Source organism: Numenius arquata, chromosome 10 (genome assembly GCF_964106895.1).
Source record: "Numenius arquata chromosome 10, bNumArq3.hap1.1, whole genome shotgun sequence".
Classification (NCBI taxonomy): Eukaryota; Metazoa; Chordata; class Aves; order Charadriiformes; family Scolopacidae; genus Numenius; species Numenius arquata.
The window spans coordinates 18,047,584-18,074,756 of NC_133585.1; the positions used below are offsets into that span (position 1 = coordinate 18,047,584).

The 27,173-nt window shown below is 45.2% G+C and overlaps 1 protein-coding gene across 1 annotated transcript; it reads left to right on the forward strand.

Moving 5' to 3' along the window:
• Positions 1-4,829: 4,829 nt before the first annotated feature.
• LOC141469314 (hexokinase HKDC1-like) lies at positions 4,830-24,927 on the forward strand. The gene is made up of 18 exons (XM_074154788.1): positions 4,830-4,892; positions 8,851-9,013; positions 11,331-11,479; positions 11,572-11,691; positions 12,490-12,585; positions 14,311-14,410; positions 15,054-15,237; positions 15,811-15,966; positions 17,322-17,555; positions 18,220-18,524; positions 18,836-18,984; positions 19,073-19,192; positions 20,829-20,924; positions 21,016-21,115; positions 22,095-22,278; positions 22,988-23,143; positions 23,893-24,126; positions 24,783-24,927. The coding sequence occupies exons 1-18, from the start codon at positions 4,830-4,832 to the stop codon at positions 24,925-24,927; spliced, it is 2,754 nt and encodes a 917-aa protein (XP_074010889.1).
• Positions 24,928-27,173: the final 2,246 nt, after the last annotated feature.

Below are 27,173 nucleotides of genomic sequence, written 5' to 3' on the forward strand. Positions count from 1 at the left end.
CAAGTCTGCAGATCCTACTTATGTTCATGTTGGGATATGTATAAAAAGCCAGGTTGAATTTCACTGTTATCAAATACCTGACATTCTAAAATGATCAACCATGTATTTCTGCAGGTTGAAAGTTTGCTCTGAATCCTCTTTGCTTCCTCCTAGTATCAGTCCTTTAAGCTGCTGTTCAGAAACAAGTATGCAGCAGTTTGAGTAATGTTTTTAACAGCTGTTTTCAGTGTATTTCATGTACTCTTTCCCCATTATTTACTAAAAGGCAAGCAGTGCCTAAATGTTTCTAGTCCACATGATCTGCTGATTTCAGTACCGGATTCATAGGGAGGAAAAGCACTTGCTCCTTTGTTAAGCCCCGTCTTTCTTTCCTCCTCCAAGAAAAACCAAGCAGCTATGTACGCGTAGCAATGGCCATGTGAATGTCCTGAATTTTCTGCTTTGCGGATGAGTAATTCTGCTTTGCTTTCCCAGAGTCCTGACAGCCTCTGCTTAACAGCCACATGACTTGCACAGAATGCGAGCTTGCGATTAACCCTTAACAAATCTATCCCATTTGATACCATTCAAATAGCTTGTGTGATGTGGATTATGTGACTGAGTGGTATCAGTTGCCTCCTTGTGTCCTTTGCGCTTGGCTGAGGCGGAGGGAAGTTGTTGGTCAAGCCTGCAGGTGGGTTTTGGCAGCGTGCGTTTGCCCACTTACCTCTTGGGCTGCAAACCCCGAGCTGAATCTGCAAACCACTGTCTGAAACCACACTTGTGCAAGGACGACTCCTCGGTTTTCTCTCCCCCGGTGCCTCTGGGGTTGGGTTGCAGGAGACCCACATTGTTACTGTCCTTTGCTTCTAGTCTGTTTTGATAAATTTATCCTTTAATTGTACGCTAAGCTGCGTCCTAGTGTATGTTTTTGAGCAAGGAAAGAGTGGCTGGGACTTCGGGGTATAAGCCAGCCTTGTGTTTGAGCAGCAAGCCTTGCAATAAGGAAGCTAAATGACTATAAGCATTCTTTTTTGTATTTTGCTGAGATTAGCACTTGGATTAACTCATTGCTTGTTTCCATAGTGACTCCATAGTAACTGTTTTAAGAGCTCTGAAGTTTATTCAGGCGCTTCCAGGCTGACTTTTTATGAAAGTTTTCTTTTCTTCTGAGCTAATGGTGTGGCTGTCATTGACTCCCATTAGAAAGGCTGCCAAATTGGTCCCATGCGGTACAATCCAGACTGGTGTGCAGAGCTATGCCAGCTGCACATTTTTAACATGCCCTGTGCGAGCAAGCCCCTGGGGAAGGGTAGAGTGGCCTCTTGCTCTTCTTCATGGGGCTGTGCCAAAACTTTTTCTTTTTAAACAACATAGACAACATTGTTCACTTGATCTGGGAATCACATTTGCAAAACTGTTTATTTCAGGTGTTCAGATTTCCAGATTGATTTCAGACATTCAGGTTACAGATGTTTGGAAGTTTATTGATTTAACAGTTTATTTTTTTTCTGTGTTTATTTGTTATGCTTCAAATGTAAAATGCTGGTTGTAACAGCACTACTTGGTAAAACCCTTCTTTCTCCTCAGCAAATGTGCTCTTTTCTGTCTGTACTGTCTCCATCTCTTCTAAATAGTGTCTGTCCTTGCAGTGGATTTTCCAGTCTGTCCCCTCAGCTGTTCTGCCTTATTTTGCAGCCTGATGTTGCCCTGGAGGGGCATATCTGGGACCAGTGCAGGGACCCCTTTCTGTTCTGAGTTTTGATGAACTTGTGGGAATATAACAGGGAGCAAAGCTGCTGCTACTGGGAGGGGAAATGCGTTCTAAGTGTTGGTCTTGGAAGCATAAGCTATAACGAAGGAGGATTTCTCCTGATGACTCTCATCTGTAGCCTTGCCCCACTGTCTCCTTGTTAACCTGGGTGGCAAACTTGTCAACCAGTGTTGCCACTGCCCCTCATACCTCACCCAAGATAGATTCGTTTCTCCAGCAATAAAATGCTTATTGATATGATACCTCTTTCGGGAGGTAACAGGTGCTTGCTGCGCTCAGACATTTATCTGAATTTCCCCATTGTAGCTGTGAGCTCCTTTTCTCTGCGGGCCTTTAACTGTGAGCCTGTGGGAGGCGGATTCAGGATTCTGAGGATTCTCGGCTTTTTCAGGATTCTCCATTGTGCCTTGAGGCAGGGTTTGGAGGGAGAACTGCAGAAGAAAGTAGAGCGAGGGGTATTACAGCTTTGAAGTCTTGTTGGCCCTTGCAAAGGGGGAAGGGAGGGTTTGTGACTAACTTTTATTGGGTGCAGCTCTGACAACGGGAAAAAAATAACATCGCCTCAAGCCTCCAAGCTGTACGCAATTGTAGCTGACCTGTTCAGTTGGTCCTGGATTGTACTGGCCAGAATATGTACAAAATGGCTGTAACGTATTGGGGGTTTGGGCCCTTAATGCATTTGCACCGTCTGTGTGGAAGTGAGATAATGTCTTGTCTTTTCTTACACAACAGCCTGCCCGAAGCTAGAACGCACCAGGATGAGCGAGCAAGTTACGCAGTGATTCTGACACGTCAGGTATTTAACAGAGCTTGCTGCCAGTTTAGTAATGTTTGGATCTTTGAGATCCTTTTCCAGTGGCATCCGTTAGAGAAAGAAAGAAAAGAGAGAATGAAAAATAAATCTACTGTATTACAGACACAATGAGCTCTGGATCAAAGTGGGATGGAGCCTGAAAGGTGATGTTTTCAATTTTGCTGGCCAGAGGGGTTGTGACTCGGATGGCATTGGGTAAACAATGAGGAAAGAGACAGTCCCTCTGGGAGTCAGTGTCTGACTTAACGAGCCAGCAGTTATTAAAAGATGAATACAGGAGAAGTGAACCGTGCTTTCTGGCTGGTAGAGTGGCTTTTTTTTCTTCTTTCTTTTCTCCCTTTCTCTTGAAGATCAAAGGCCTAATTTTAGAACAAGCCCTATTTATGGACTGTTCAGCCACTCTGTCTGCTTTACTCTTGTTCTAGAATAGTGGAAAATAGAGCTGGCGGGATCTCCCAGTGTCCAGAGTTCATCCCTGATGCAAGGCAGGAGGGGGGAAAAAAAGACCTCAATCTTTCCTAGCAGAGGTTCCGTATAATTTGCTTCTGCAGAAAGAGTTCCTTTCCCCTCCCTCAGCTCTTTCAGTCTTTCCTCGTGATCAGAGGCTGGAATAATGTGACCTGTGACTGCTCCTGATGTTCAGCAGAGCTATCTCCTTCTGATCCATGCCTTCTTGAAGTGCTGGAGCTGCCAGGGCTGGGCAGAGTCCTCTTCTTGAGACTGGTGCCGAGTATAGAGTTGGGTGTTGTTTTGTGTGTCTGTGGATTACACTCCTGTTCATACAGCCCAGCGCGATGATCAGTTGTGCTTTTTTTACAATAGCATGAGATTGTTTGGTCCACTTCAGGCTATAAATCAATATACCCTGAGATCCTTTTATGCTAATTGGCTGCTTCTGCCCCGCTCTGGATCTGTGTAGACAATTTTCTCCTTCTGCTCAGTAGTTCTTTGTGTTTCCTCCCATTACTTGGCAACCCCCCCCCCCCCCCCTTCCATCTCCCTCTTCTCCCCTGAAGATGTTTTTCTAATTTATCAAACAAAATTTCTAATTGTCGTCTTGTTCTGCAAAATTTTGGGTGGCAGTGGTCTGCCAGTGCAGTAAGTGTGCTTACTTCCAGCTGAAATACTGAACATGGAGGGGGGAACCCCCCCCCCAGCGTAGGTGTAGTTTGAGAGTGAGCCTCTAATTACCCCATGAGAATGCCTTTTTTTTTTTTTTAATACTTTTTTTGTTTCTCTCCTTTGTGTCTACATTCCACATGGTGTTTCCGTAGTCGGTATCACTTGATAGAATGACAAAATCCTGGAAACACTTGTGGATTCAGCACGAACTTCCCCAAGTAGTAGTTAAAGGCTCTGTCAAATTCAGCTCTGACGGTGTAAGGAAGCTGGTCTCGCTGTAGGCACTCTGCGTTCCCGTTTAAAGGCTTTTATCAAGTGAGGCAGTCTGATAGCAACGCTGTTGGCTGCCAGGTAAATCTGTCCCCTCCCCAGGTTTTGCAATACTGAGGATCTGCGTTGGTCTGAAACTCTTGTCTTCAGGAAGGGTGAAGGGAGAATGATCTGTACGAAACCTCTCTGCTGGGAATTGTCAGCGGGGGGGGACGGGGACGAGACAGGGGGGTCTGTGTGTCTCTTCGCTCCTTTACACGGCTGAAGCTTAATTGGAAAAAAGCCGCAGATAAGGGTGCACTGTGTGGAACTAGAGCGGAGTTAATTCATGCAGAAGGGCTTGTCTCGCAAGTGGGAGCGCTGAGCAGAGGGAAGAAACCTCCTAAAATCCTCTCTTAACTTTCCAGATTTCCCTGCAGCACTTTGCTGCCCGCTGTGCCGGTGGGAGGTGGTCAGCCCCCCGGGGAAGGAAGCGGGGGGCAAAGCAGGGCAGGCTGCGTAGCAACTGCATTGGGAAGTGGTAACAATTCCCAAGTGGGGCAGTAACAAAATCGATTTTTCTCCCCTTCGGCTTGGCAGCTCTCCAGGTGCCTGCTCTCTGACACAATGAAGTGTGTAGCTGGGGAGGGGAGGGACTTTGGGTTGATGTGGGGGGGGGTGATACAAAGAGACAGAAGTTTAATCATTGAACCGATCACACTGGATGGATTTATTTCTGGACTCAATTTCCCAGGAACTCCACTATCTCACCCTGGGGGAAATGCCTCAGCTGAAGTTTCTCTAGCTCCAGCTTCGTGAATAAAGACCTGTCGCTTTGGAGTTACTCACAGCAGCTCTGTCACTACTGACTCATCCATCTGCTTCAAGAAAATGTTTGCCGTCCACTTGCTAGCTTTCCATTTCACAAAGCTAAAAGAGGATCAAATAAAAAAGGTAAGATGCAGCGTTAGCTGATTCCTCTTTTGAGAACTGTGTTACTCAGATTACTGTGGGGTCTGCAGTATGTAATGCAGACTAGATAATGGGATTACCTACTAAAGCCATACAGCCAAATGGGGTAAGAAGTATTTGGAACCTAAACCATCTGATGCGTGTGAAAATAGATCTGGTTAGTGCTTTTCCCTGCACAGTTATAAGTTCTCTTCCAGCAATGGAGCAAATGATCTTCAGTAAGGAGAAATGGTGCTTAAACTTTATGGTGTGGTGTAGTCCAGAGGGCAGAAAGGAACCTCTTGCTGAATCGCTTTGCAAGTGTAGAGTGAAGGATGGGATTTCTAAAGCTGAATAGGAGTCAGAGCCGCTCACGTTGTAGCAGGGGTATGGAAGACTCCTGGGGTCTTTGGGCCAGGTCTTCTGGGTTCAAGAAACAGTTCCAGCTAGTGTTGGTGTGGAAGAAGTGCCTGTGCCTCCTCTCTGGTTATGCAAACCTGGCTGATCACTCTGATGTTTATAGATGTGACCTTCTATTACAGTTGGAAAAGCTCAAGATGGCCCAGATCTGAAGCCACGAGTACTGGGAGTGAGCTGCCTAATGGTTGCTCTTCCTTATTCTACTTTCATGGCCATGCTCTAATGGGTTTTTGGCTTTCCATCATGAGACCACGTGGGACCTGTAAGCTTCTTGGGTCAGAGGTCCTCTGGTTTCCAGACATGTCCCCTGTGGGTCCTCTGTTCTCCTGGCATCTCCATTGAATGCTTTCTGGTGGCCATTGTTGCCAGGCTCTGTCCTCTTGTTTTCCAGCCAGCCGGAGGCGGGGCTGTCGCATGGCGGTGCGGGAGATCCAAGGTCCTGTTGGGTAGATCCGTCTGCACCGCTGAGCTCATCAGCAAAGCAAGGAACATTGGGTTGTCTTCTCTGTGCCCTTGCTTAAACACAGAGTGGCTTGTTCTTAGGGGCCTTCTTCCACTAATTCTGCCTTGAAGAGAAGCATTCCAAGAGAGGTCCTGGTATCTCAACAGTCAGATGTCTCTGACCCTGTTGCTCAGTCATAGCCCTTTTATCCTTAGGGTTTAATATGATCAGAAGGGGGCCCCAATGTCCTTTCCTTGTGTGAGGATCGGATCTAAGATCTCTCATCTAGACAGTGCTGTTTCTTCTTACTTTTTACTAAGAAAGGAAGAGATCTTGTGGATCACTGCTTGGGTGGAGTGGCCTCTTCAGAGAAACACCCAGTAGTTGAGGGAGGACTTCCCTGAAGTGAGGACAGTGAAGAGGAGAGGGCAGAGGGATTCTGGCAAAGCCATTAAAAAACCTAACTCTTACTGCTGGGTGCAAACTAGCCCTGCCTGAAGGCAAGAAACCACATGCTCTTTAGAGTTCTCTTTTAAGAAGCCCAGTGTAGGCTGTTTGGAGCAGAGTTGATTTCTCCCTAATTAGAAAGAAGGAATGCCTTCCCACCCCTCCCTCCCCAGGCTTATTTGCTCTGTGGTGGCAAGAACAAGAGCCTTCCTCCTGTGAAAACAGTGCTGTTTCCATAACTGAGGCAAGACACTGAAAAACAAGGACTGTCCTTGTGCGATGGGAGGGAGGCAGCAAGACACGAGTTTGGTGTTGCACGGCCTGGCCGTCCCTGTGTTTACAAGCGAATGGGATGTCAGCAGGCCCTTGCTCTGGTTGTAAATCAGGACAGAGTCAGCAGGCTCTCCCGGGCTCTGCCTGATCCAGTTCCTCGGAGAGGACTGTCTCCTCCTATGGTTGTAGGTAAACAGGGTGGGGAGTGCAATTTCTATGGGGAGCACAGAGCTAGTGCGTGTTCTCTGCAAACAGACATGGTAATTTTTATTACTGTTTACGTTTTTTTTCCACAGAGCCTTCTGTCACAAGGGTATTTGGGTCTGTGTGAGAGAGAGTGAGTGCTGTATGTCTCCAGTTATTTTATTTTCTTTTTCTTTTTTTTTGATATGCCCAAAAAAGCAGCAGTGCTGATGCTTGGGTTGAGATGGAGGATCCTACACAGTGATGGAGCCTCAAAAAAGGCTTGGAGGAAATAAAGTGCTTTTGCAGACAAGGGCTACAAAGAAACATCTAAATAATGGCCTTTTCAAGGCACAGCTGTATCCAAAGGCAGCTGCTGCTGCTTCCCAATTGCATCTTGTAGTTTAAGACTTTCTCCTCTCTGTGTATGTTTTGCTGTTAGGTAGGTGCTGGAGTTACTTTCAGGGTCCTGGCTCTTTAAGGTGAGTCACTGCTGACCTTCAGTTTAAAATAGGACTGTGAATAGATAATTAGTTTGTGCCTCATTAATATAGGTGGCTAGTCCAAGTTGCAGAAGAGGCCAATTTATCTACAACGTGTGTTCTCCTCTGTTTAAACGCTACCTTTCAAATCCTGCCTTGTTGCCAGTGGGACTTGTTTTGTCCGTGTTCTCCCAACCCTCCAGACCTCCCTGTGTAAATGGGACTGACGAAATGCTCCGAACAGATAAAGCAGCGTAATAACGTAACCCAGGGTGCAAGAGCTGAGTGTCTGTACCAGCGAAGCCTTGGAAGGTGTCTCACGTCTCTCCCCTGCCCACCGCCTCTGGCCCTGAGTGTCATGTCACGGGGAGCAGGATGTTAACGTGGATTACCCTCCAGGGGACATCCAGCTGTTCGGAGCACAGGATTATTATGCCTGCATCATGTTTGTTCGTACAGCACTGAAGTCTAGCTCCCCGCTTTAAAAGCATTTGGATGCTGACAGATTCTTATTTTGCTGCGTTAATCCTTGGTTGTACCCAGCTATGTAGTTTCTAAGCCACCTTAATTACAGCCATGCATCCAGCCCTGCAGGTAAATGTCAGTCCATGCAGTGTGTGGTCTTGAAGACTAAAATTTTAAGTTTTGCCCTGATGAAGCTGTACAGAAACAGTGATTAGCTTCTCGACCAGTTTGTCTGAATGAGTGTCTGCTGCTTCATAGATGCTTTTGGTTGCCTTTAAATTCAACTGGCCTTTATTTTGAGGTATGCTGCGAGTTATAGATCCATAAGAAAGGATATTGATTGCACCCAAAAATGCATTTTAGATGTAATCCTAGAATCACAAGAGAATGGAGGGCAAAGCTGGAGTGAGAAAAAGGCTTTGAGCTCTGGCCTGGCACGCCAACAAATTTAATTGTCTGTGGAGTGAAGCAGTAGCTGAATAGATGTTTTCAGGTTGTGGCTGACACGCTTGGGTACTGATGGCATTTTCTGGACCTGACTCAGAGAGGTCAAATTCTCTCCAGGTTGAGGTACTTTGCAGTTCTAGTTCATTACGTGTACAGGAAGAGAGAATGGCGTAAAAACAGCTTGTTAGGGTCTCAAGCAAGTCTCATGGGCTTATTATATATGTTGGCAAGCTACTGAGCCATCAGAAAAGATGGCTAACTTTTCGACGGTAATTCACCAAGGCTGCATCAAACATTTTCAAAACAGTTTTTATAAGAGTAAATGTAGAGTTCTCATCATGTCCTGGAGCTTGCTTGCACTGATGGTCATGGGAGTTCAGGTGCTGAGGTCAAAAATGAAACGAACTTGTAGAATCAGGTGGGGTTTGCGTAGGTGGAATGCTCACCTTCAGCTTGTTATGTATGTGGAAGGAATTCTTTTGTCTCCTTAGGATCTGTTTAGCCTCATATCCATCAAGTGGGTGGGAAGGAGCATAGTAATTCTTGTCTAGCACAATGCAGGGTGCTGCTGGAACTGGAGTTCAGGGTTCTCAGATCCTTCATGCCAAACTGCACCCCTGATGGTTAGAAAACTAGCACAAGTGGCTGGGAGGTTCCTGCATTTTCTCTGCTTCCAGACAGAGATAAAGGAAGCCTCCCTGGCACACGTAGGAGAGTCCTCCCGTAGCATGAAAGCAGTGCTCATCCCAGGCAGCTGCTGAGCACCGAGGAGCCTCCCGAGTAACACCTTTCCTCTTTCCAGGTTGACAGGTACCTGTATCACATGCGTCTCTCCGACGATGTCTTGCTGGACGTGATGGCTCGCTTCCAGGCTGAGATGGTGAAGGGCCTGGGGAAAGACACGAACCCCACGGCCACAGTAAAAATGCTGCCGACATTTGTGCGCTCCCTTCCCGATGGCTCAGGTGAGTTCCCCCTGCTCCGTCACAGGGGTGCTGGCTTAGGAAGGGGATGGGGCCCTGCCAGCAGTCAAGGACAGCACAGCAAAGACACAGGGTAGGCTTCAGGTCACTGCTGCCTATCTCATGTTGAGAAAGCAGCTGTGTATTGAGGAGGCAGCAGCTTGGGGGAGTGCTGGCAGAGGGTTCTTTCCATGCACCAGGTGGATTTTGACCTAGTGCTGCTTGTTTGAGGAAAAGACCTAGTAAGTGCTCCAAAACCAGCCCCTTTCATCGGCAAATGTGGCTGTACCTAGTGCAGGCCTTGCTGCAGGAGCTGTGGCTGGACATGGCAAGGGCAGCCTCTACAGCCCAGACCCTGCAGTGCAGGGTGCTGCAGGTGTGAGTGATGCTGTGGCCCTGGCCTCCGTGGAGCTACAGGGAAGGCAGGATGCTGCAGTGAAACCCCTCAAAGTGGCTGCAACGTTGCGTTCTCAGAGCTGTGAATCTCCTCTTGGCTTCTGACAGCAAACTCTGCACTGCTTTCTCTGTTGACCCAAAAAGTGATCCCCTCCTGCCCGTCCTTGCCTTCTGCATCAGGAAAATCTGCTTCTGGATGTGGTCTACTGGGAAACAGCCTTCTTCAGCTGGATCCTTGTTTCCAGTTGCCCCTGAGACTTAAACAGAGAGGGAGAAAGTGCAGTGGTGTCCTCTGGGAGGATGTGAGGTGAGGTAGGATCTAAAAGCCTGTCTTGTTTGGAGAAGTATGCACATCCAAAATAACTCTCCTGGCTCAGCTGGCTCCTGGCAGTGCAAGCCAATGGAAAATTATGTTTTTCCCGGGTTTAACCAAGTCTGTGAATTTGTGCAGGACTTTGTGTCTGGCCTTGGTCAGGACTCAGTGTATAACAGTTGTGCAGAACAATTAAGAAAAATGTTTGCTTGTACCTCATTTCCGCAGGACTTTATTCCTTCTGAAGGTAATTTTCCTGCAATTAAATGAGAAATAACAGCTTTAATGGCATAAAGGGAACATTTGGAGGCTAGTCCCTTGAAATGAGGGATGTCTGCCCTGCAAACTGCCTGGCTGGAAAAGGGCGCTCTTCCTTTTGCTGCAAACTTCATCAAAGAAGAAGAAATATTTGCTTAAGCCTTGCTGTCTCAGTGACTGTCACTGGTCCTGAGGTCTCACATGGCACTGACCCTGTCCTGAAATGGCAGGGAGCCCCTGACGTCAGGAGACTTGGAAAATTGCATGTATCACTGTTGCAAGACTTCATATTCCTCAAGGCCAGCTTTGGACAATGCTCTCCTGGCCCGCTGTGACCTTTCCACTGTGTCAAGGACATGCTGCAGGGTCAAGCTGGGCTATGTCTTATTGACAAACTGCCTATTTTAAGTATCACATTGATTTTTCTATTTTTGCCCTCTTGCAAAATCCTTATTGGTTACAGACAAAACTTCCAGCAGGTTTAAACACCTCAAACTTGGCTGGATTTTCCCATTTGCAATAGCAACGGACTTTCAGATTTGTCGGTGCCCTCAATGACCCGTATGGAGCATCATCAGTCTTTAATCATTTAGGGATTAATGGTGTGACTAATGTTACAGTTTACTGAGTAACCCAATTTGCCTCTTCACCTTTGTGCTATCTGACCGTGGTATTACAGGTAGAATCTCCTGCTTCGTTCCCTTTCAGGGCCAGACTTGATAAAATTGTCAGGTGTTTGGACTGTGAAACAAAGATCATGCAAGGCTATGCACATACGACTGCGTTTTCCTTTTGGGAAGGGCCTTCTCCTGCATGTGGGATAGATAATTGTTTTATTGTAGTGGTGTGGCCTAACTGTCCTTCCGTCTGAGGTCTGCTGCCAGAGAAGAATGTGTTTGAGCTGAGAGTGCTGCCAGCTGAGAAACAAAATGGTACTTTTACAGAAACAACTGAAGGCATTTGGAAATGATGGTGTTGGTTGATTTTGGGCGGCAAATTAGCTCTGTTTGGCCTTGCAGTTGCTTTTGGGCCTCTCTTCCTGAGAAGCTGATCCTTCTGCAGCTTGAAAACATGCTGCTGTGGAAGGAGCAGGGTGTGTAAAACCAAACTGCTGAATAAAAATGATTTAGCTGCCACGTAGCACGCTAACAGGATGGACCTGATACCCTTGCTTTGGGTTGCCAGCTGTTGGCCTTCCCGGTGATGCTCCCCATCCTGTAGGATAAGGACCTGCCATTATGGAGCAGGAGAACCTGTGGCCATGATGAGGCAGGGGACCTGGACTGTGGCCTTCAGCGTGGTGTCTGGGCCATCCCCAGTAATGGTTGCCTATTTTGCCCACTTGTGTTGCAGAGAAGGGTGACTTCCTTGCTGTTGACCTGGGTGGCTCCCAGTTTCGTGCCCACCAGGTGAAGGTGTTTGATGATGGGAAGCAGAGCGGCCAGCTGGAGAGCAAGTTTTACCCCACACCCAAGGAGGTCATACAGGGGAACGGAGCTGAGGTAGGGCACGCAGGCTCTTCTGTGGTGGTGGTGGTGCTTGAGTGCATGCCTGCTGGACACAGCCTGACTCTGTCTTCTCCTTTCTTGTGCAGCTCTTTGATTACGTTGCTGAATGTCTGTTAGACTTCATGGAGACCAAAAATCTGAAGAATAAGAAGTTACCTCTTGGCTTTACGTTTTCTTTCCCATGCAAACAGACCAAATTGGAAGAGGTAAGATGCAAAAATAAGTATTTTTGGCAAGCCTAGCTCCTTGCAGAACCCCGAGAAGCTATTGCATCAGAGTGTTACCATGTGACCTTTGTGTGGGGTCATGTTTACATTGCTCTCTGGAGAAGGCCTGGATGACCATTAACGTTTAACTTACTTGACTACCATTCAAACACTCATTTCCGATCTCAAGGCAACATGATTTTTATGCTAAAGCTATTCTTTTACTTAATCAGTACTCGATTCTATAGTAACCACATGCCCTTGTATGAAGACCTGTTAGTCTGTAAAACACATATTTTTGTGTCCTGAAGCATGTTTCTTTTTTGATCACTCTTACTCAGTTTCTTTTTTACAGTTGATTTTAAACAGGAAAGACCTGAAGCTGAGCTGTTTGAGAGGCCACATGGGGAAACGAAGGGCTGGTTGCAATTATTTTGTGGCCTCTTATTCTAGCCTCTCTTTTATTTCTAGGCGTCTGTGCTTTGGCTCCCAGTCCTGCAAATGCTTTGTGCTTAACGCTGTTAGTCTGTGATGAGCATCATAAAGCCACACATGCTTTAAACAAGGCACAGGGAGAAGCATATGCAGGCTTGGGACTTTATTACTCTACCCGTGTACTTATGTTTGTACTTACAGGCACCTCAAAGTGAGATGTTCCGCTGTGACTTATTTTGGCCCACATTTTAACATGTGGAGAGACACAGTGGGCTTCTCCACAGACTTTGGTCTTGGCTGTCTTTGTGGCAGGTTTATAAGCTAAAGTTGGAGCTTTTGGGTCACTTGACTGTTACTTTGCAGGGAGTTCTTCTTGCCTGGACGAAACACTTCAAGGTCCGAGGAGTTCAGGACACCGATGTGGTCAGCTCTCTGCGCAAGGCCCTCCAGAAGCATAAGGCAAGTTTTGTACCTGCAGGAGGTGAACCTGAGTTGCCCCAGGTTGTTCTTTTGGGGAATCGGCTCTGGGTGTGTGGGTTGTCAGACATTCTTCAAGGACAGCCAGTAATAAATGTCCAAGGTACCTGTATATCTAGTAGATCTGTCTCTCTTTTGGAGCTGAAGCTGCGGAAGGCGACATGCAGCTGCAACTCAGGCTGCCCCAGGCCAGTCTAACAGTGATGCCAACTGCACGCTGATAAACCAGGCTGGCCCTGACCATAAACCAGTATGGCCCCACTGTCTGTCTAAGTAAAAGGGGGTCTGTTGTGAACCTTCTTGGTAAGATATGGATACACGCTGTGTTTCGTAGCCTGCCTTGTGGGAGGAATGTTGGGAGGGAGAAGCTCTCATCTCAGATTGGCACACCTAACTCTACCAGTGCTTGCCTGTGGGATGGAGAGGCTGAGGGAGCTGGGATTGTTCAGCCTGGAGAAAAGGAGGCTGAGGGGAGACCTTATCACTCTCTACAACTACCTGAAAGGAGGGTGTAGAGAGGCGGGGGTCGGTCTCTTCTCCCAAGTCACAGGTGATGGGACAAGAGGAAACGGCCTCAAGTTGCACCAGGGGAGGTTCAGATTGGATATTAGGAAAAATGTTGACACGGAAAGGGTTCTTAAGCCTTGGAATGGGCTGCCCAGGGAAGGGGTTGAGGCACCATCCCTGGAGGTATTTAAAAGCCGGGTTGACATAGTGCTTAGAGATGTGGTTTAGTGATAGGTTTTTATCAGAGTTAGGTTGATGGTTGGAGTAGATGTTCTTAAATGTCCCTTCCAACCTGGACAGTTCTGTGATTCTAATGAAGTGATTGATTTTAATTTTTAAGTTCAGCAGTAAGACATGATTAAATTTGCCCTTGAACTAGTGCATACCTTTGAATAATGTTATGTTTTAATATTTTGGAAAGCCTTGTTTTTCACGTTTGGTGCTATCGGTAACACCATCTTAAGAAATACAAAGCATCTTTCCGTACCTTGACATCTTTGTAGTAAAGCGGAAGTTCTTCTGATTTCCCAGATGGTAAAAATCCAGCCTTGATTTTGGTTCACTTTTTTCTCTGCATCAGTCTTGCTGTAGTTAGCAGGAGCAAAGGATCTAAGACTTCCTGGGTGAAGTCCGGCCCCCTGCTGGTGTTGGCATCTGAGTTACAAGAATCCTTTGATAGCTTTGATTTCAGTTTATCAAGTTACTTTAGTGTGAAAGGAAAACTGCACAGCTGTGGCGGAAAGGCTTTTTTACTTGAGTGTGATACTGGTGCATGGCCTTGTGTGGAATCACTGTGTTTATGTATGTATATTTTCTGTTCCGTTTGGTGGGATCTGCTCCAGTGGTAGGACGTTATTCTATCATGCAGCCCATAAGGACAGATGCACGGGTGCTAGCATATCACAAAATTCAAACCAATAATACGTTGCTTTTCTGGCAAACGAGGTTGGATTGGGCGAAAACAAATCCTGCAGGCAAAGATCCTGGCTGGCCAAGCAGTTGAGAATTCAGAGATGCTTGTTACTTTACAGGGTTGTGGGGATAGTGTTGTAAAAGGAAGTAGTGTGTCTTTCAACTGAAGAGCTTTCCTGAACCAGGCCTTCAAAATACGACCCGAGGTGTATGTCTGCATGCTGTTTAACACACAGGAGGCTTTCTAAGCTTTTTTTTTCTGTTAATCACCCAACTTCATGCTATTAGGACTTAGACCTTGATGTTTTGGCACTGGTCAATGACACCGTGGGAACCATGATGACTTGCGGATACGATGACCAGCGCTGTGAAATTGGACTCATAATTGGTAATTTTTTCTGTTCACTAAGTAGGTTTTTTTCCCCTCATTTGTTTAGTCCTAACAAATCTGGAGTAGAAGGGAGTGTCCCAGTACAGGAAAGAGCAGGAAGAAAATGGAAAAAACAATGGTCAGATTTTCAAGCCTGGCTGCCTTCTGTAAAGCAGCTGTTTTTATGCTGATCACATTGCCATCAAATACCACAGTCCCCATTTTGTCTGGGTTCAGTTGTGACCAGCATACTAAACTTTTCTGCTGACTGTATAGAAAATGACTGTCTGTCTGTCCAGAAAAAGCTGAATTCCTCTCACGTCTGGTAGTTAGGATCAGCTACACTTTCTACAATGTCTCCGCTTCGTGCACCTTGGTGGCTTTTTTAAGGCACATAGAAGTACATTTGAAAAAGAAAAAATGTTTTTAAACAAGTCAAGCTTTAGATTGATTTCCAGAATTCTTTCACTCACTGTGAAACGGTTATTTAACAAGTGTAGATGGCTTGACATTAGCATCCTGTACCACAGGGTTATGTATTTATATTTCCTTCCAAAGGCAATATACTGACTTATTCCCAAAGGTATGGACTTAAAAAACAAACCAAAAGCAAACCTGAAACAAACAGGTAATTTATCCACACTGTCTCCAATGTGCACAGGGACTGGCACCAACGCATGCTACATGGAGGAGATGAGACACATCGATCTGGTAGAAGGAGATGAAGGGAGGATGTGCATTAATACAGAGTGGGGGGCCTTTGGAGATGATGGTGCTTTGGACGACCTCCGCACAGAGTTTGATCGGGAGCTCGATCTGGGATCTCTCAATCCTGGAAAACAATTGTAAGTGATTCCCTGGCTGGTTTGCCTCTGCAGTCTAAGTTCTTTGAGTGTGTTTCCAGCATGTGCCTGTTCCCTTTGGAACAGGGATCGGGTTAAGTGAGCCTGAGTTGACTTGATCCTGGTCCTGTCCTACACAGACCTTTCCCTTCTGGGAAGAGTGGGTAGCTTTCACACCTTCCTGCCTCACAGGCCCTTAAGAGAATGCTGCTGCAGTTGCGAATATGTTGTTAACAATAGGTGGTTACTCTGCTATGACGCTGTGGAGGAGTAGAGAGAGGAGGAAGGTAAACAAAGGGCATGTTTAAAGCCTGGTTCAGCAAAACTGCTTCTACTGGCTGAGCTGCTTGCAAGCCTTTTGAAAATTCTCTTTAATCGCTCACTTAGCCTCAGGGACTGTTGCTGGGTCCCAGGACCTCAGGATGGCATCCTATCTACAACTTTGCTCCTAACCCCCTTTTGTATATGCTTAAATGTGAATCAACCTGCATAAGAACATAACATGCTCATACTTGAACTTTTCATAGCTCTGGCTAGCTGGTGAACACCTGTAATCCTTCCTGTGCCCCATTCCAGGTTTGAGAAGATGATCAGCAGCCTGTATTTGGGGGAACTTGTAAGACTCATTCTGCTAAAAATGACAAAGGAAGGTCTACTCTTCAATGGGAAAGTGTCAACAGCTCTGCTTACTAAGGGCAAGATTGAAATGAAACATGTGTCTGCAATGGAAAAGTAAGAACTTGAGTTATGCTGAATGACTTGCGTTATGCTGAATGACCTTGAGGGAGGTCATTCTCCCCCACTACTCTGCACTGGTGAGGCCACAACTGGAATACTGCGTCCAGTTCTGGGCTCCCCAGTTCAAGAGAGACAGGGAACTAGTTAGGGCAACCAAGATGATTGAGGGATTAGAGCACCTCCCTTATGAGGAAAGGCTGAGAGAGCTGGGGCTCTTTAGCCTGGAGAAGAGAAGGCTGAGGGGAGACCTTATCTATGTTTACAAGTACCTAAAGGGTGGGTTGAAGGATGATGGAGCCGGACTCTTTTCAGTGGTTCCCAGCGATAGGACGAGGGGCAATGGGCACAAGCTGGAACATGGGAAGTTCCATTCAAATATGAGGAGAAACTTCTTTCCGGTGAGGGTGGCAGAGCCCTGGAACAGGCTGCCCAGGGAGGTCGTGGAGTCCCCTTCTCTGGAGATTTTCAAGACCCGCCTGGATGCAGTCCTGAGTGATGTGCTCTGGGCAACCCTGCTTTGGCAGAGGAGTTGGGCTAGATGATCTCTAGAGGTCCCTTCCAACTCTTGACAGTTCTGTGATTCCGTGATTCTGTGAGAGTGGCGGTTAGTCTTTCACAAGCACAGCAATGATAGTGAGTGTGCAATTATAATCTCTGAGTACTGGGAACAGTCCTGAACTGTTCAATTTGATTTTGCTTTTGCCTAGGAGAAAATTTGATCTTTCTGTAAGTAGGAATTGGTGGAAGGTAAAGTTTTAGCGAAGTACCACAGTAGAAAATGTATTGTTAACCATCACAGATGCAGGCTGTTTAAATAGCCTCTCCGGAGACCTGAATACATAGATTGATTGTTGCAGTTTTCAGCTTCTGTGATGTGGGAATACTGGGGTTGTGGAGATGTAGTACAGACTCTGAATCAGCTAATGGATGACTACATGGAAAACTGGCAGATTCTGGTGTTTTGAAGAGGGATCCTGGTCCTCCTTGTTACTCCAGGAATAATTTTCTTTGTTGTATTGAGTGAAGCTGTACGTCTATTCCTGTGCTCTCCTTCTGTGGAATAAATATTTTATCCTGTTCTCTTCTTGGCTGGCTAATCAGTATGTCTCTCTCTCACCAAAAACTGCACCCCAGAAGCAGCCTCTTAAAAGTCTGGTCTCTCCCCTGAGTACTTTTGGGAATAGTGTGGGAAAGACATTACTGGTTTATGGGAACCAATTATGGTGCTGCCTGATAGGTTGTGCCCTGGTCTTCTCTCATTTCTTTTTTTGAGCCAACATGCAGGTATTGATTTATGTGTCGCCTTAGCATCCTTGCATTAGATGATGTGTTCTTTTGTTTTGGGGTAGATATAAGGAAGGTCTGAGCAACACAAAAGAGATCCTTACAGAACTGAACCTGTTCCCCTCTGAAGAGGACTGCATCGCTGTTCAGCATGTCTGCACCATCGTTTCCTTCCGCTCGGCCAACCTCTGTGCTGCCGCCTTAGCAGCCATACTGACCCGACTGAGAGAGAATAAAAAGCTGTTAAGGATGCGAACCACTGTTGGGATTGATGGGGGACTCTATAAAACCCACCCCCAGTAAGTAACTAAAAAGGATTTGGTAATTACTGGCCACATGTTGGTGTTGCAAAGAGTCTTCATCTGCATGTATGTGTGGCTTTTCAGAGAACTCCTGGTTTTCCTGCAGGGCTGAGGTGAGATCTGCTGGAGTGCGGAGGGTTCAAAGCTGCCGCAGGAGCTGTAGAACTTGGGTGGGAACAACATCACACATGGGATAATGGTGTCTTGGGAAGAGCAGTTGATTCCTCACGTGACTCCAAGGCACTTTCAGTTCACTGTGGGTTTTTTCTTTTCTTTCTTACCTCCTGCTCTTTGAACCTGTGCTTTCCCAAACATTTCTGCCAAACTGGATGGAAGTCTGATTGAAGATGAAGATTCTCACCCTCTGTTTGTGATTGTGACTATCCACTGTTGCCTGCCTTTTCTCCAGCGTTCCTCTCCTTTGGCACTGGCACTTTTCTAGAGGTATATCTTCACATTCCTGTAAGTCTACAGGTTCTGCAGAATAGCCGGAAATCAGGATCATTGTACCCATCTCTTAGACCAGTTTCTGACCTTGTGCTCCTCTTGACAGCGCTTCAGCAGTTGCGCTGTTGGATGTGTGCATGCATTGGAAGTGTATGTGAGGCAAACCATGCATGAAGTGCCTGTGAGAGTCTAAAGAAACTCTTTGCTCCTGCAGATACGCCAAACGCCTGCACAAGGTGGTGAGAAGGCTTGTCCCAAACTGTGATGTTCGGTTCCTCCTCTCTGTGAGCGGCAGCGGGAAGGGGGCTGCCATGGTCACAGCGGTGGCATACAGGCTGGCCGCTCAGCGCAAGCAAATCGATGCTGCTCTCGCACCATTTCTGCTTTCCCTGGAGACCCTCAGAGAAGTTAAGAAGAAAATGAGGACTGAGCTGGAATACGGGCTAAAGCGAGAGACGCAAGCCAGTGCCACGGTGAAGATGTTACCCACATATGTCTGTGGGACACCCGATGGAACAGGTGAGTAATTTCCTGATCCACCTGGAGGTGGTTCAGGAAAGTTGCTTGTCTGTATTCCAGGGGGGGATATGCCAATTTTTCTGGCAAATGCCAGGGTGATTTATGTTGGCCAACCGGGGCTTCCTGTCACATTACCTGGCTGATCCTTCAGCCCCATGCTAGCAGGCTGATGGTATAAATGCCATAGGGAGCAGTGTGCTATCATTGGCACAGAAGGCGTTTCTTGGGGACGTGTGGCAGAGTATGCCGTTCTGACTGGCAAACATGCTACAAGAAATGGACCAAAAGGAAATAACTTTCTTCTCTTACAGAGAAAGGAAAGTTCCTTGCCCTTGATCTCGGTGGGACAAATTTCAGGGTTCTGCTGGTCAAAATCAGAAGCGGGAGAAGAAGATCAGTGCAAATGTATAACAAAATCTTTGCCATTCCTTTGGAGATCATGCAAGGGACCGGAGAAGAGGTAACCTCTAATGAATGTTTAACTGATCCAGCCAAAGCCCATTGCGTGGGATTACAGTGAGATTTATATGCTTTTTCTTTCCTTCCAGCTCTTTGACCATATTGTCCAGTGCATAGCAGACTTCCTGGAGTATATGGGGATTAAAGGTGCTCGACTGCCTCTGGGCTTCACTTTCTCCTTCCCGTGCAGGCAAGCCAGCATTGACAAGGTAAGAACTGCAGCACAGAACAGGTCAAATGGCAGCTGTGCATCTGCTTGGTAAATGACATAATTTGGATGAGGGTGACTTGCTGGTTTGGAGATCGCAAGCAAAAAGCTATTCTTCTAAATCTTTTCTTCCGAGTAGGACTTTACAAGGTGGAAAAGAGAGATATGTATGTGTGTGTGTGCATGCAAATTAGTCTTTGGAGAGAGTATTTCACCTGTTTTATGGGGATTTTATGACTCTACTGTGCAAATTAGCTGTATTTCATGAGAAAGGTATCATTATATATGCATATGAGTAGGTAGAATTTTAACCTCTTGTATCTTATAAGAGATGGATGTAACTTGCTTTTATTCTATAAAGATTAAGCCCTTATGATAGCGAGATGACTGTATTTCTAATAGCCCAGGAATCTTGTATGCTGCCTTAACTCTTCAATGGCAAGAGATAACAGATGCCTCCTACTTGCTCAGCTGCAGTCTCAGGATGCCTTCCTGATTCTGTTGCACAGTGTCAGAACTGAGCTTGCTTGTTCAGCTTGGAAAGGTTGGCTCTTTGACAGATATCATATCTTCATCTTTCCAGAACTGTTGTAAGAAAAAAAAATAGAATAAAAAAAAAAAATTCAGGAAGAAATAATTCTCAATTATTTTGATGCGTGTCCAAAGAGGGGCGGGGGAGGTTGTGCTGCTTAATTCTAGTCAAATATCTCGGATACTGGGGAAACAAGAGACTAGTATTTTATTGAATGCTTTTATGTCCTGGTGGGTTTCACAATAGCTTCTAAGTAGAAGCTAGTCTGCTCTGTCTCAGTTTTCAGATCACAGTTGAGAGTTTAGCAACAGGACTTGGCTATATGCGGGGAGACCACTCAGTATGCCTTCCAAACCTACAATGCAGTATTTAGGTCTTGACAAACGATGGGGAAACAAATTCCACAGCAGTGGTGACCGAGTGAGACCCATCTGTGACAGAGTTCCATACTACGTCGCCCTATGTTTGGTCTTTTCCTGTTGCTAGAACTTGAGGGATTTTTTAAGAGCAGCTTTTTCTCCCACTTCCCTTCTTTTTTTCTTATTTGGACAGACAATCCAGAGCCAGTTGCCAAGCAGAATGTTAATTACATCATGTAACCTGAAAATCTACTTCTGTCTGGCCAGGTCGCCATCCAAAAAGAAGCAAATTAGAGTTGCCTGGATTAGTCAGATCATACCAAGTGTCCTTCAGTAAATGAGCCACAAATTAACCAGCAGATGTTAATTAATGTTTATTGGGTGTTTAATTATTTGCAGCGAAAGTATTTTTTACAGTCTTCCTCCTCTTAGATAATGCAGTGGCTACGTGCACAGCAGGTGAGATTAGAAGGTTTTCTGAATGAGAGTGTTAGGAGGCACTGAGTTGGCTGTGTCTTGATAAATAGCTGAGTAAACTTGGGAGTCACTACCATCAGCAGTTGAATAACAAAGATACACGTGCACACACTCTGCACTAGACACTCACAGTAACCTGTCCAGGGAAATACATTGTTTAATAAAAAAAAAAATGGGGGGATGAAGTTGGAGACAAGAAAAGACTGCTAGTTGGAATGTACAGTCTTCTCTCTATCTCCACTTGTGATTTTCTTCCCCTTCTGTTTCAGGGAACACTTGTGGGATGGACAAAAGGCTTCAAGGCAACAGACTGCGAGGGAGAAGATGTTGTTGATATGCTGAGAGAGGCCATCAGGAGAAGAAACGTGAGCTGTTCTTTTCTGCTCTTTTTGGTGTATTTAATGCACCCTCCCTCTTCCTCCGGGACCCCGCTACTGATTGTGACTTGTGTTTTAGGAGTTTGACTTGGACATTGTAGCAGTGGTGAATGACACCGTTGGGACAATGATGACGTGCGGATATGAGGATCCGAACTGTGAGATTGGCCTGATCGCAGGTATGGTGATATTGAAGTGACCGCTGTAAGGAGAAAGCACGTGTGCAGGTGCTAGGCTTCACACCCTATTTTGGAATTTGTAAAACAACGTCTTTTATTTGAGTTTGATATATGGTGTTACCAGTCACCTGGAGTTGATGGCAGATTTGTATGGTATTTGACAAGTAACATAACACCTGTAGCAGATAGGATCCTGAACCTGTTGGACTTTTGGTTGTATCTCTGATGGTGCCTAATGAGTGTATGCACGGTAAAAGAATATGAGAACAGCAGATAGAGCATGAATCCTTGTTTTGACAAGTGTATTGATATTTACTGTGCAGTCAGGTCATAGGCCTTGGAACAAGAAAATATTTTTTTTTTTTTTTTAAATCTTAATGAATTCTTTTTGGGCTTTCTAAATGACTCCCCTGTAGGTCCCTCCAAGTTTTCATCCAGAAATACATCTAAGCATGTAAGATCTGAAGCCCCAGTTGGAAAATAGACTCTTCTAGCTGGCTAAGAACTGGTCTGCATATTAGTTAATGTAACTCGTGTTGCAAGTGATGAGGCCCTGTTCACCAAATCATTTCAGACTTGGTAGCTGCTTGACTGGCTGCTAGGCTCTTGGCAGCGTTTGCTTTTGGGAGCGTGCTGTCGTACAAGATGATTTGTGGTGCATTACAACCAGACTGGCAGTAATGACTGATCAGCACTTGCCAACGACTGCCAAAGCCTTTTCTGACCTATAACAGAGAATCCTCATTCCTCTACACTGGGAATTTTCTGCGCAGGACCCATTTTCCTTTGGTAACATTCTGTTGTGATAAATTACAGCGCTCTTAGCATTACTGGCTAGCACTTGCTTCTGTAAAATATGGAGAGATCTTTGAAATTTGGGATATGGGGTAGAGAGATTTTAAGATGATCATTGCTGTCATCTTCCAGGTGTTTCAGCTGCTACTTCACTTTTCTGGCCTTCTTATTTCTTTTCTCCTAGGAACAGGCAGCAATGTGTGCTACATGGAGGACATGAAAAACATAGAAATAGTGGAAGGGAATGAAGGAAAAATGTGCATTAATACAGAGTGGGGAGGATTTGGTGACAACGGCTGCATTGACAACATCAGAACAAAATACGACAAAGAAGTCGATGGGGGCTCACTAAACCCAGGGAAACAGAGGTAAATATGATGGTCCTGATGCTAAGAGCCTGATGAAGTCAGTCTTTGAGGCACACTGGCTGCTTTTTAAAATATGCTTAATGAATAAATAATCAGAAAGGAAATTTTAATGTAACATTTCATTCGTTGCATGATACGTAATGTAGATATATCCAGAAAAAAACCCCACAGTACTGTTAGTACAGTACTGTTTTCACCTTAGGGTAGTTACCAGACAGTTCAGCTCTTAAGATTTCACTGCAAAGTGTGGGCCTTGCTGTGTTCATCCTCTTGGAGTGTTTTTCCAAAGGTAAAATACAACTCATGCAAGAGGATAAACTGAACTTGACCATTCTTTGTTTGGTAAAGGCAGCGTTGATTACATATGACTCACTGGTGAGTGCACGGGGGGGGACAGGGAAATGTTTCTCTTCAGTGTAGACTCTGGCTTTAACACTATGTTCTGTTTAATATTGCAAGGTTGGTGGTTTTTTTTCTAGCTACCTTTTTACCATAGGTAAATATGTTGTAATTTATGTTTGCACTTGAAGTCACTGCAACAGATTTTTGATGGTTGAAAGCTGGAGTTGGATGGCTATCGATCTGCAGGCTTTTACTGCTCTGTAAGAGTTGAGAGGGTATGTCCATACCACTCCTGTTAAACAGAACTAACATGCCATCTCTTTAAAAGCACATCTTTTTTTTTTTTTTTCTTTTTATAACATAACAGGTATGAAAAAATGACCAGTGGAATGTACCTCGGTGAAATAGTCAGGCAAATTTTGATCGACTTAACCAAACAAGGACTGCTGTTCCGAGGACAGATTTCGGAATCACTCAGGAAAAGAGGCATATTTGAAACAAAATTCCTGTCTCAAATTGAGAGGTAAAGTTGTTAGATTTTTGCGGTGTAAATTCTTAAGGTCTTGTGGGACCTCCAGAAAATAATCTTCTGCAAGTGTGTGGAGCCCTTTCCTTCAGGAAGTCAATTATAGTTTTGTTCTTTGCAAACATGCTCCCCCATCCCCAGAATAAAAGTCAAAAGGGAGGAACTGGAGGAGTTCCATAATTGTTAATTATATGAATTATCATTTGCTGTCCACACAGCTGTGTTATCTTGGATGCCTTAACCATCAAGCGTTATTGTAGTTGGAGTGTTTCTTGTAGGACTTAAAATAGTGCTTATTTGAAAAATAAAAAGTCAGCGATATACAAATACTCCATGAGTATGCGCTTACCTACATATCTGTGCATGATTGCAACAGTCTTCTAGGTTATTTGGAACCCTTTCTGCTGTTGAAAGCCTTGGAAGGTAGTGTCTCAGCCTTGAGATCAACAATAACAGTCAGGTGGCTGATCTGGCTCAGCTCCCTCCTGACTTTGGGAATTAGGTGATTAACTACTGTTTGTGCCTTCTGGAAATGCAATCTAATGTAGCAAAGCACATGCCAGGAGCAAGTTTTCATCTGAATTCAGACTGGAATCTGCTTTAAAACAACTGGAGAGTGTTACAGTTGGAGCGGTGGTCCCGTTTCCTTTGAATCATAGCAGAGTCTCAGCTGTAATACTTTCATTTGCATACTTGACGAGGCTTTCCCTAATGCCTTGCTGCTGCATGTGTTTCCCTCTGCACAGTGACCGGCTCGCCCTCCTCCAGGTCCGGCGGATTCTACAGCAGCTTGGCCTGGACAGCACGTGTGAAGACAGCATCATTGTGAAAGAGGTGTGTGGAGCTGTTTCAAAAAGAGCCGCGCAGCTCTGTGGGGCAGGACTGGCGGCTATCGTAGAGAAGAAGAGAGAAGACCGAGGTGTGGACCACTTGCAGATCACCGTTGGAGTTGATGGGACTTTGTACAAGCTCCATCCACAGTGAGTACCTTGGTACCACTTCCCTTTGCTTGTTTGCTCATTTCCACTGTAAAGATATACCGAGCTGTACCAGCTTTCTGCCCAGATGATAAAAAACGTGAGAGAGAGGATAAAGATCTAACGTATTTCCCTACATCCTGTCATTTCCCTTGCTTAGCCAAAGGATCAAAAATTACAAAGCCAGGTCCAGTTACCACTGGGAGGCTCTTTTCTCTAGGATGTTGAGTGAACTTACTCTTCTGATATTTGTTTGCCAACGTTTGGGGGGATTTCTGCAATATCTGTGTGTCCCAGAAGGAAAGCTGTGTTGAGTTTTTGGAGTTGGGTCAATATTTTATGAGCAAGGCCTAGAATGATGCATTAGCTTTTGAGTTGGGAGAAGAGAGCCTCCTCCATGATCTCTAAAGGCAAGGAGGGGCGTGTCTGGCATCATGCTGAAGAAAATAAAAATGGAAAAATAGAAATTGAAATCTGATTGTGTACAGAAACTTGTCTCTTTCATGAATAGGAAGAAAAACAAACAGGAAGGGATGCTGTGGACAGCCAGTGGAAGACGTTGGCTGAGGTTATGGTTCCTTGCTAATAGATAAATATAAAGATCTCAGACCAGAAAGCAGCTGCTAAAATCTTTTGTTCTTCTCTCCCTTTCTTTTCAGTTTTTCTAGGGTCCTGCGGGAAACAGTGAAGGAACTGGCACCTCAGTGTGATGTGACTTTCATGCTTTCCGAAGACGGAAGTGGGAAGGGAGCTGCTCTCATTACTGCAGTAGCAAAAAGATTGCATAATGTTGGACAGAAGTAAAAATGAAGGATCAAGTCATTTCAGCACTGCCAGGCGTGTGCACTAGAGATTTACTGAGCGGTGATTCAAGATAGCTTTGCCAGGCACCAGTACACAGGTATCTGTTTTCAGGGAGCAGCTTTTTTTTGACCAACCAGGATTGTGGATTTTTGTCCTTTGATAACTTTGATGAGGTGTTGCTGCTCCCCACTGGCATTATGTCTCGGCATACCGCAATCTACTCAGTCCTGTACTTCCTGCAATGCACCTATAATGCACATGGGAGAGTGAAAACAAAACAAACAGACAAACAGAAAAAAAAGTCAATCCCAAATGTGTCTTTTTACAAAGGCTTAATTAAGCTACTGCACCACAGCTGAGTTAATTACCAATTTCTTAGGATTTGTGTGTGTTTTAGTTTTGGCTTGGCCTGGCTCGAGGAATATTGAGATCCTGATGTTGCGCCTATCTAGTGGATGTATTTGTTCAAAGCTTCACAGGTTTTACAATAAATTTGCAGGTAAAATAAATTAATGGACTTTGGTCAGTAATGCTCCCTCCTCTGCATGTTGGTTGCAGTGTGTTGTAATGTAATATTTCCCTGAGTACAGGAGGCGTGTTTAATAGATGAATGTAAAGGAAAAAAATATGATTCCACAAAATATCAGTTTGTGTCAAAATACATTTAGTGCGTCTGAGTGCACATAAACCTAAACTAAGGCTGGATGGCTTCTGACTGTGACTGATTCTTTTGTTACTGGGGGAAAGACAGAATGTAGAAGCAGCTACAGGATCTGCTATGTCTATATCAGGGCTGCATAGAGGGCATCAAATCTGTTTACCTTTGGGCTGCCCAAATAGCTATGTAGAGAGGAAAAAATCACCTGAATTTCTGAAATTCTTTTCTTTGTTTTCCCTCGGTTATCTCCTTGCCTGTTCATGAGAGCATAGTTTCCATTTTGTGGAAAGGAGTTTATCCTTGTTTTTAATTTTCTGTTGCCCGCTGCTCTGTCTGTCTGTAGTCTGTTGTAAATAAATCTGTGGTGCTGTGAGCTTTTGCTTCTCCGTCTAGTGCCTCGTCCGAGTTGTGGGAAAGAACGTGCAGGCGAGTGGGACCTTTCTTTAAACCTATCTCTAACGGTACTCGGCGGCACTGCAGTTTTTATGAAGGTGCCTTGTGGATATAGCCCATGCCCTTGTGTGACAAAGTGTCCCTCGCCTGATTTACCCATCCCAGAATAAAGCGAAACAATAGCATGGTAAAGAGAAGCAGCAAATCTGTAGCCTGCTATTCGCTGTTCTCAAGTATTCCTGTATCTCCTTTAATCCTCTCTTCTTGGGTATTTGCTTCCTTTCAGGCTGGCAGCAGAAAGTGGGGCCAAGAAATGTGCTTTAAGCCTAGTTAGGTCAAAAGTATCTATCGTGCAGGGGATAAGCAGTTGGGTTTATGTAATAATCTGTAACAAGGCCGATGGGTTTAAATTTAGCAATGGCAAATTCAAAACTTGAAGCTACAGGCCTTTCTTGTTTTGTAGTTTTTAGAAGAAACGTGTCAGCAGCTCTGTGTCTGTGCCAGACTCACTGGATGGGTGAAAAATAGTACTTGGAAGTAATTTTCACTTCTGACGGAATTCCTTATGGTACTGAGCAGTTGGGAAGAGAGAAGTTGTGAACTCATACTACGTTAAAAGTTTTCCTCCTTTTGTCAAGAAACTTAATATTTTACTTTTTCCTTATATTTCAGAATCCACAGAGCTACAGAAAGCAAACCTTGCTGTGTAGTGGGGGCAGAGTGATTTGGAACGGATGTTTTTTTCCTGGTGATGAACAGGCTGAATTTGGAGGGGCTGGGCATAGAAGAAAAAAACCATCAGGTCTTGGGGGTGTGTGGGGCCTATAACAGCTCTTCTGCTTCGCCTGTTTCTCCCCTCAGCGCTCTGAAATCTTGTACTATCTGTATAGTTTGGGGTCCTTTCTGGGGGAGTGGATTGTGCTAAATCTGCAAAAGTGCATCTGTGGATGAAGTGTGTCCCCGGGTATCTGGAATGAGGTGACGTGGACCTGCCCCAGGATGGCCACGTGAGTATGGTGCAGGGTATCTTTTGCGCTTTTAGTCTGAAGTCTGTTCTGTATAACTGGAGCGCAAATCAGTAACAAAACAAGGTAAACCCCTTGCACGGATCCTTGCTTTAAATTTAGAAAGAAATCCTGTGTTGCTTTGATTTTTCTTTTTAGTCTTTTTTGGAAATTAAATATTCACACAGAGT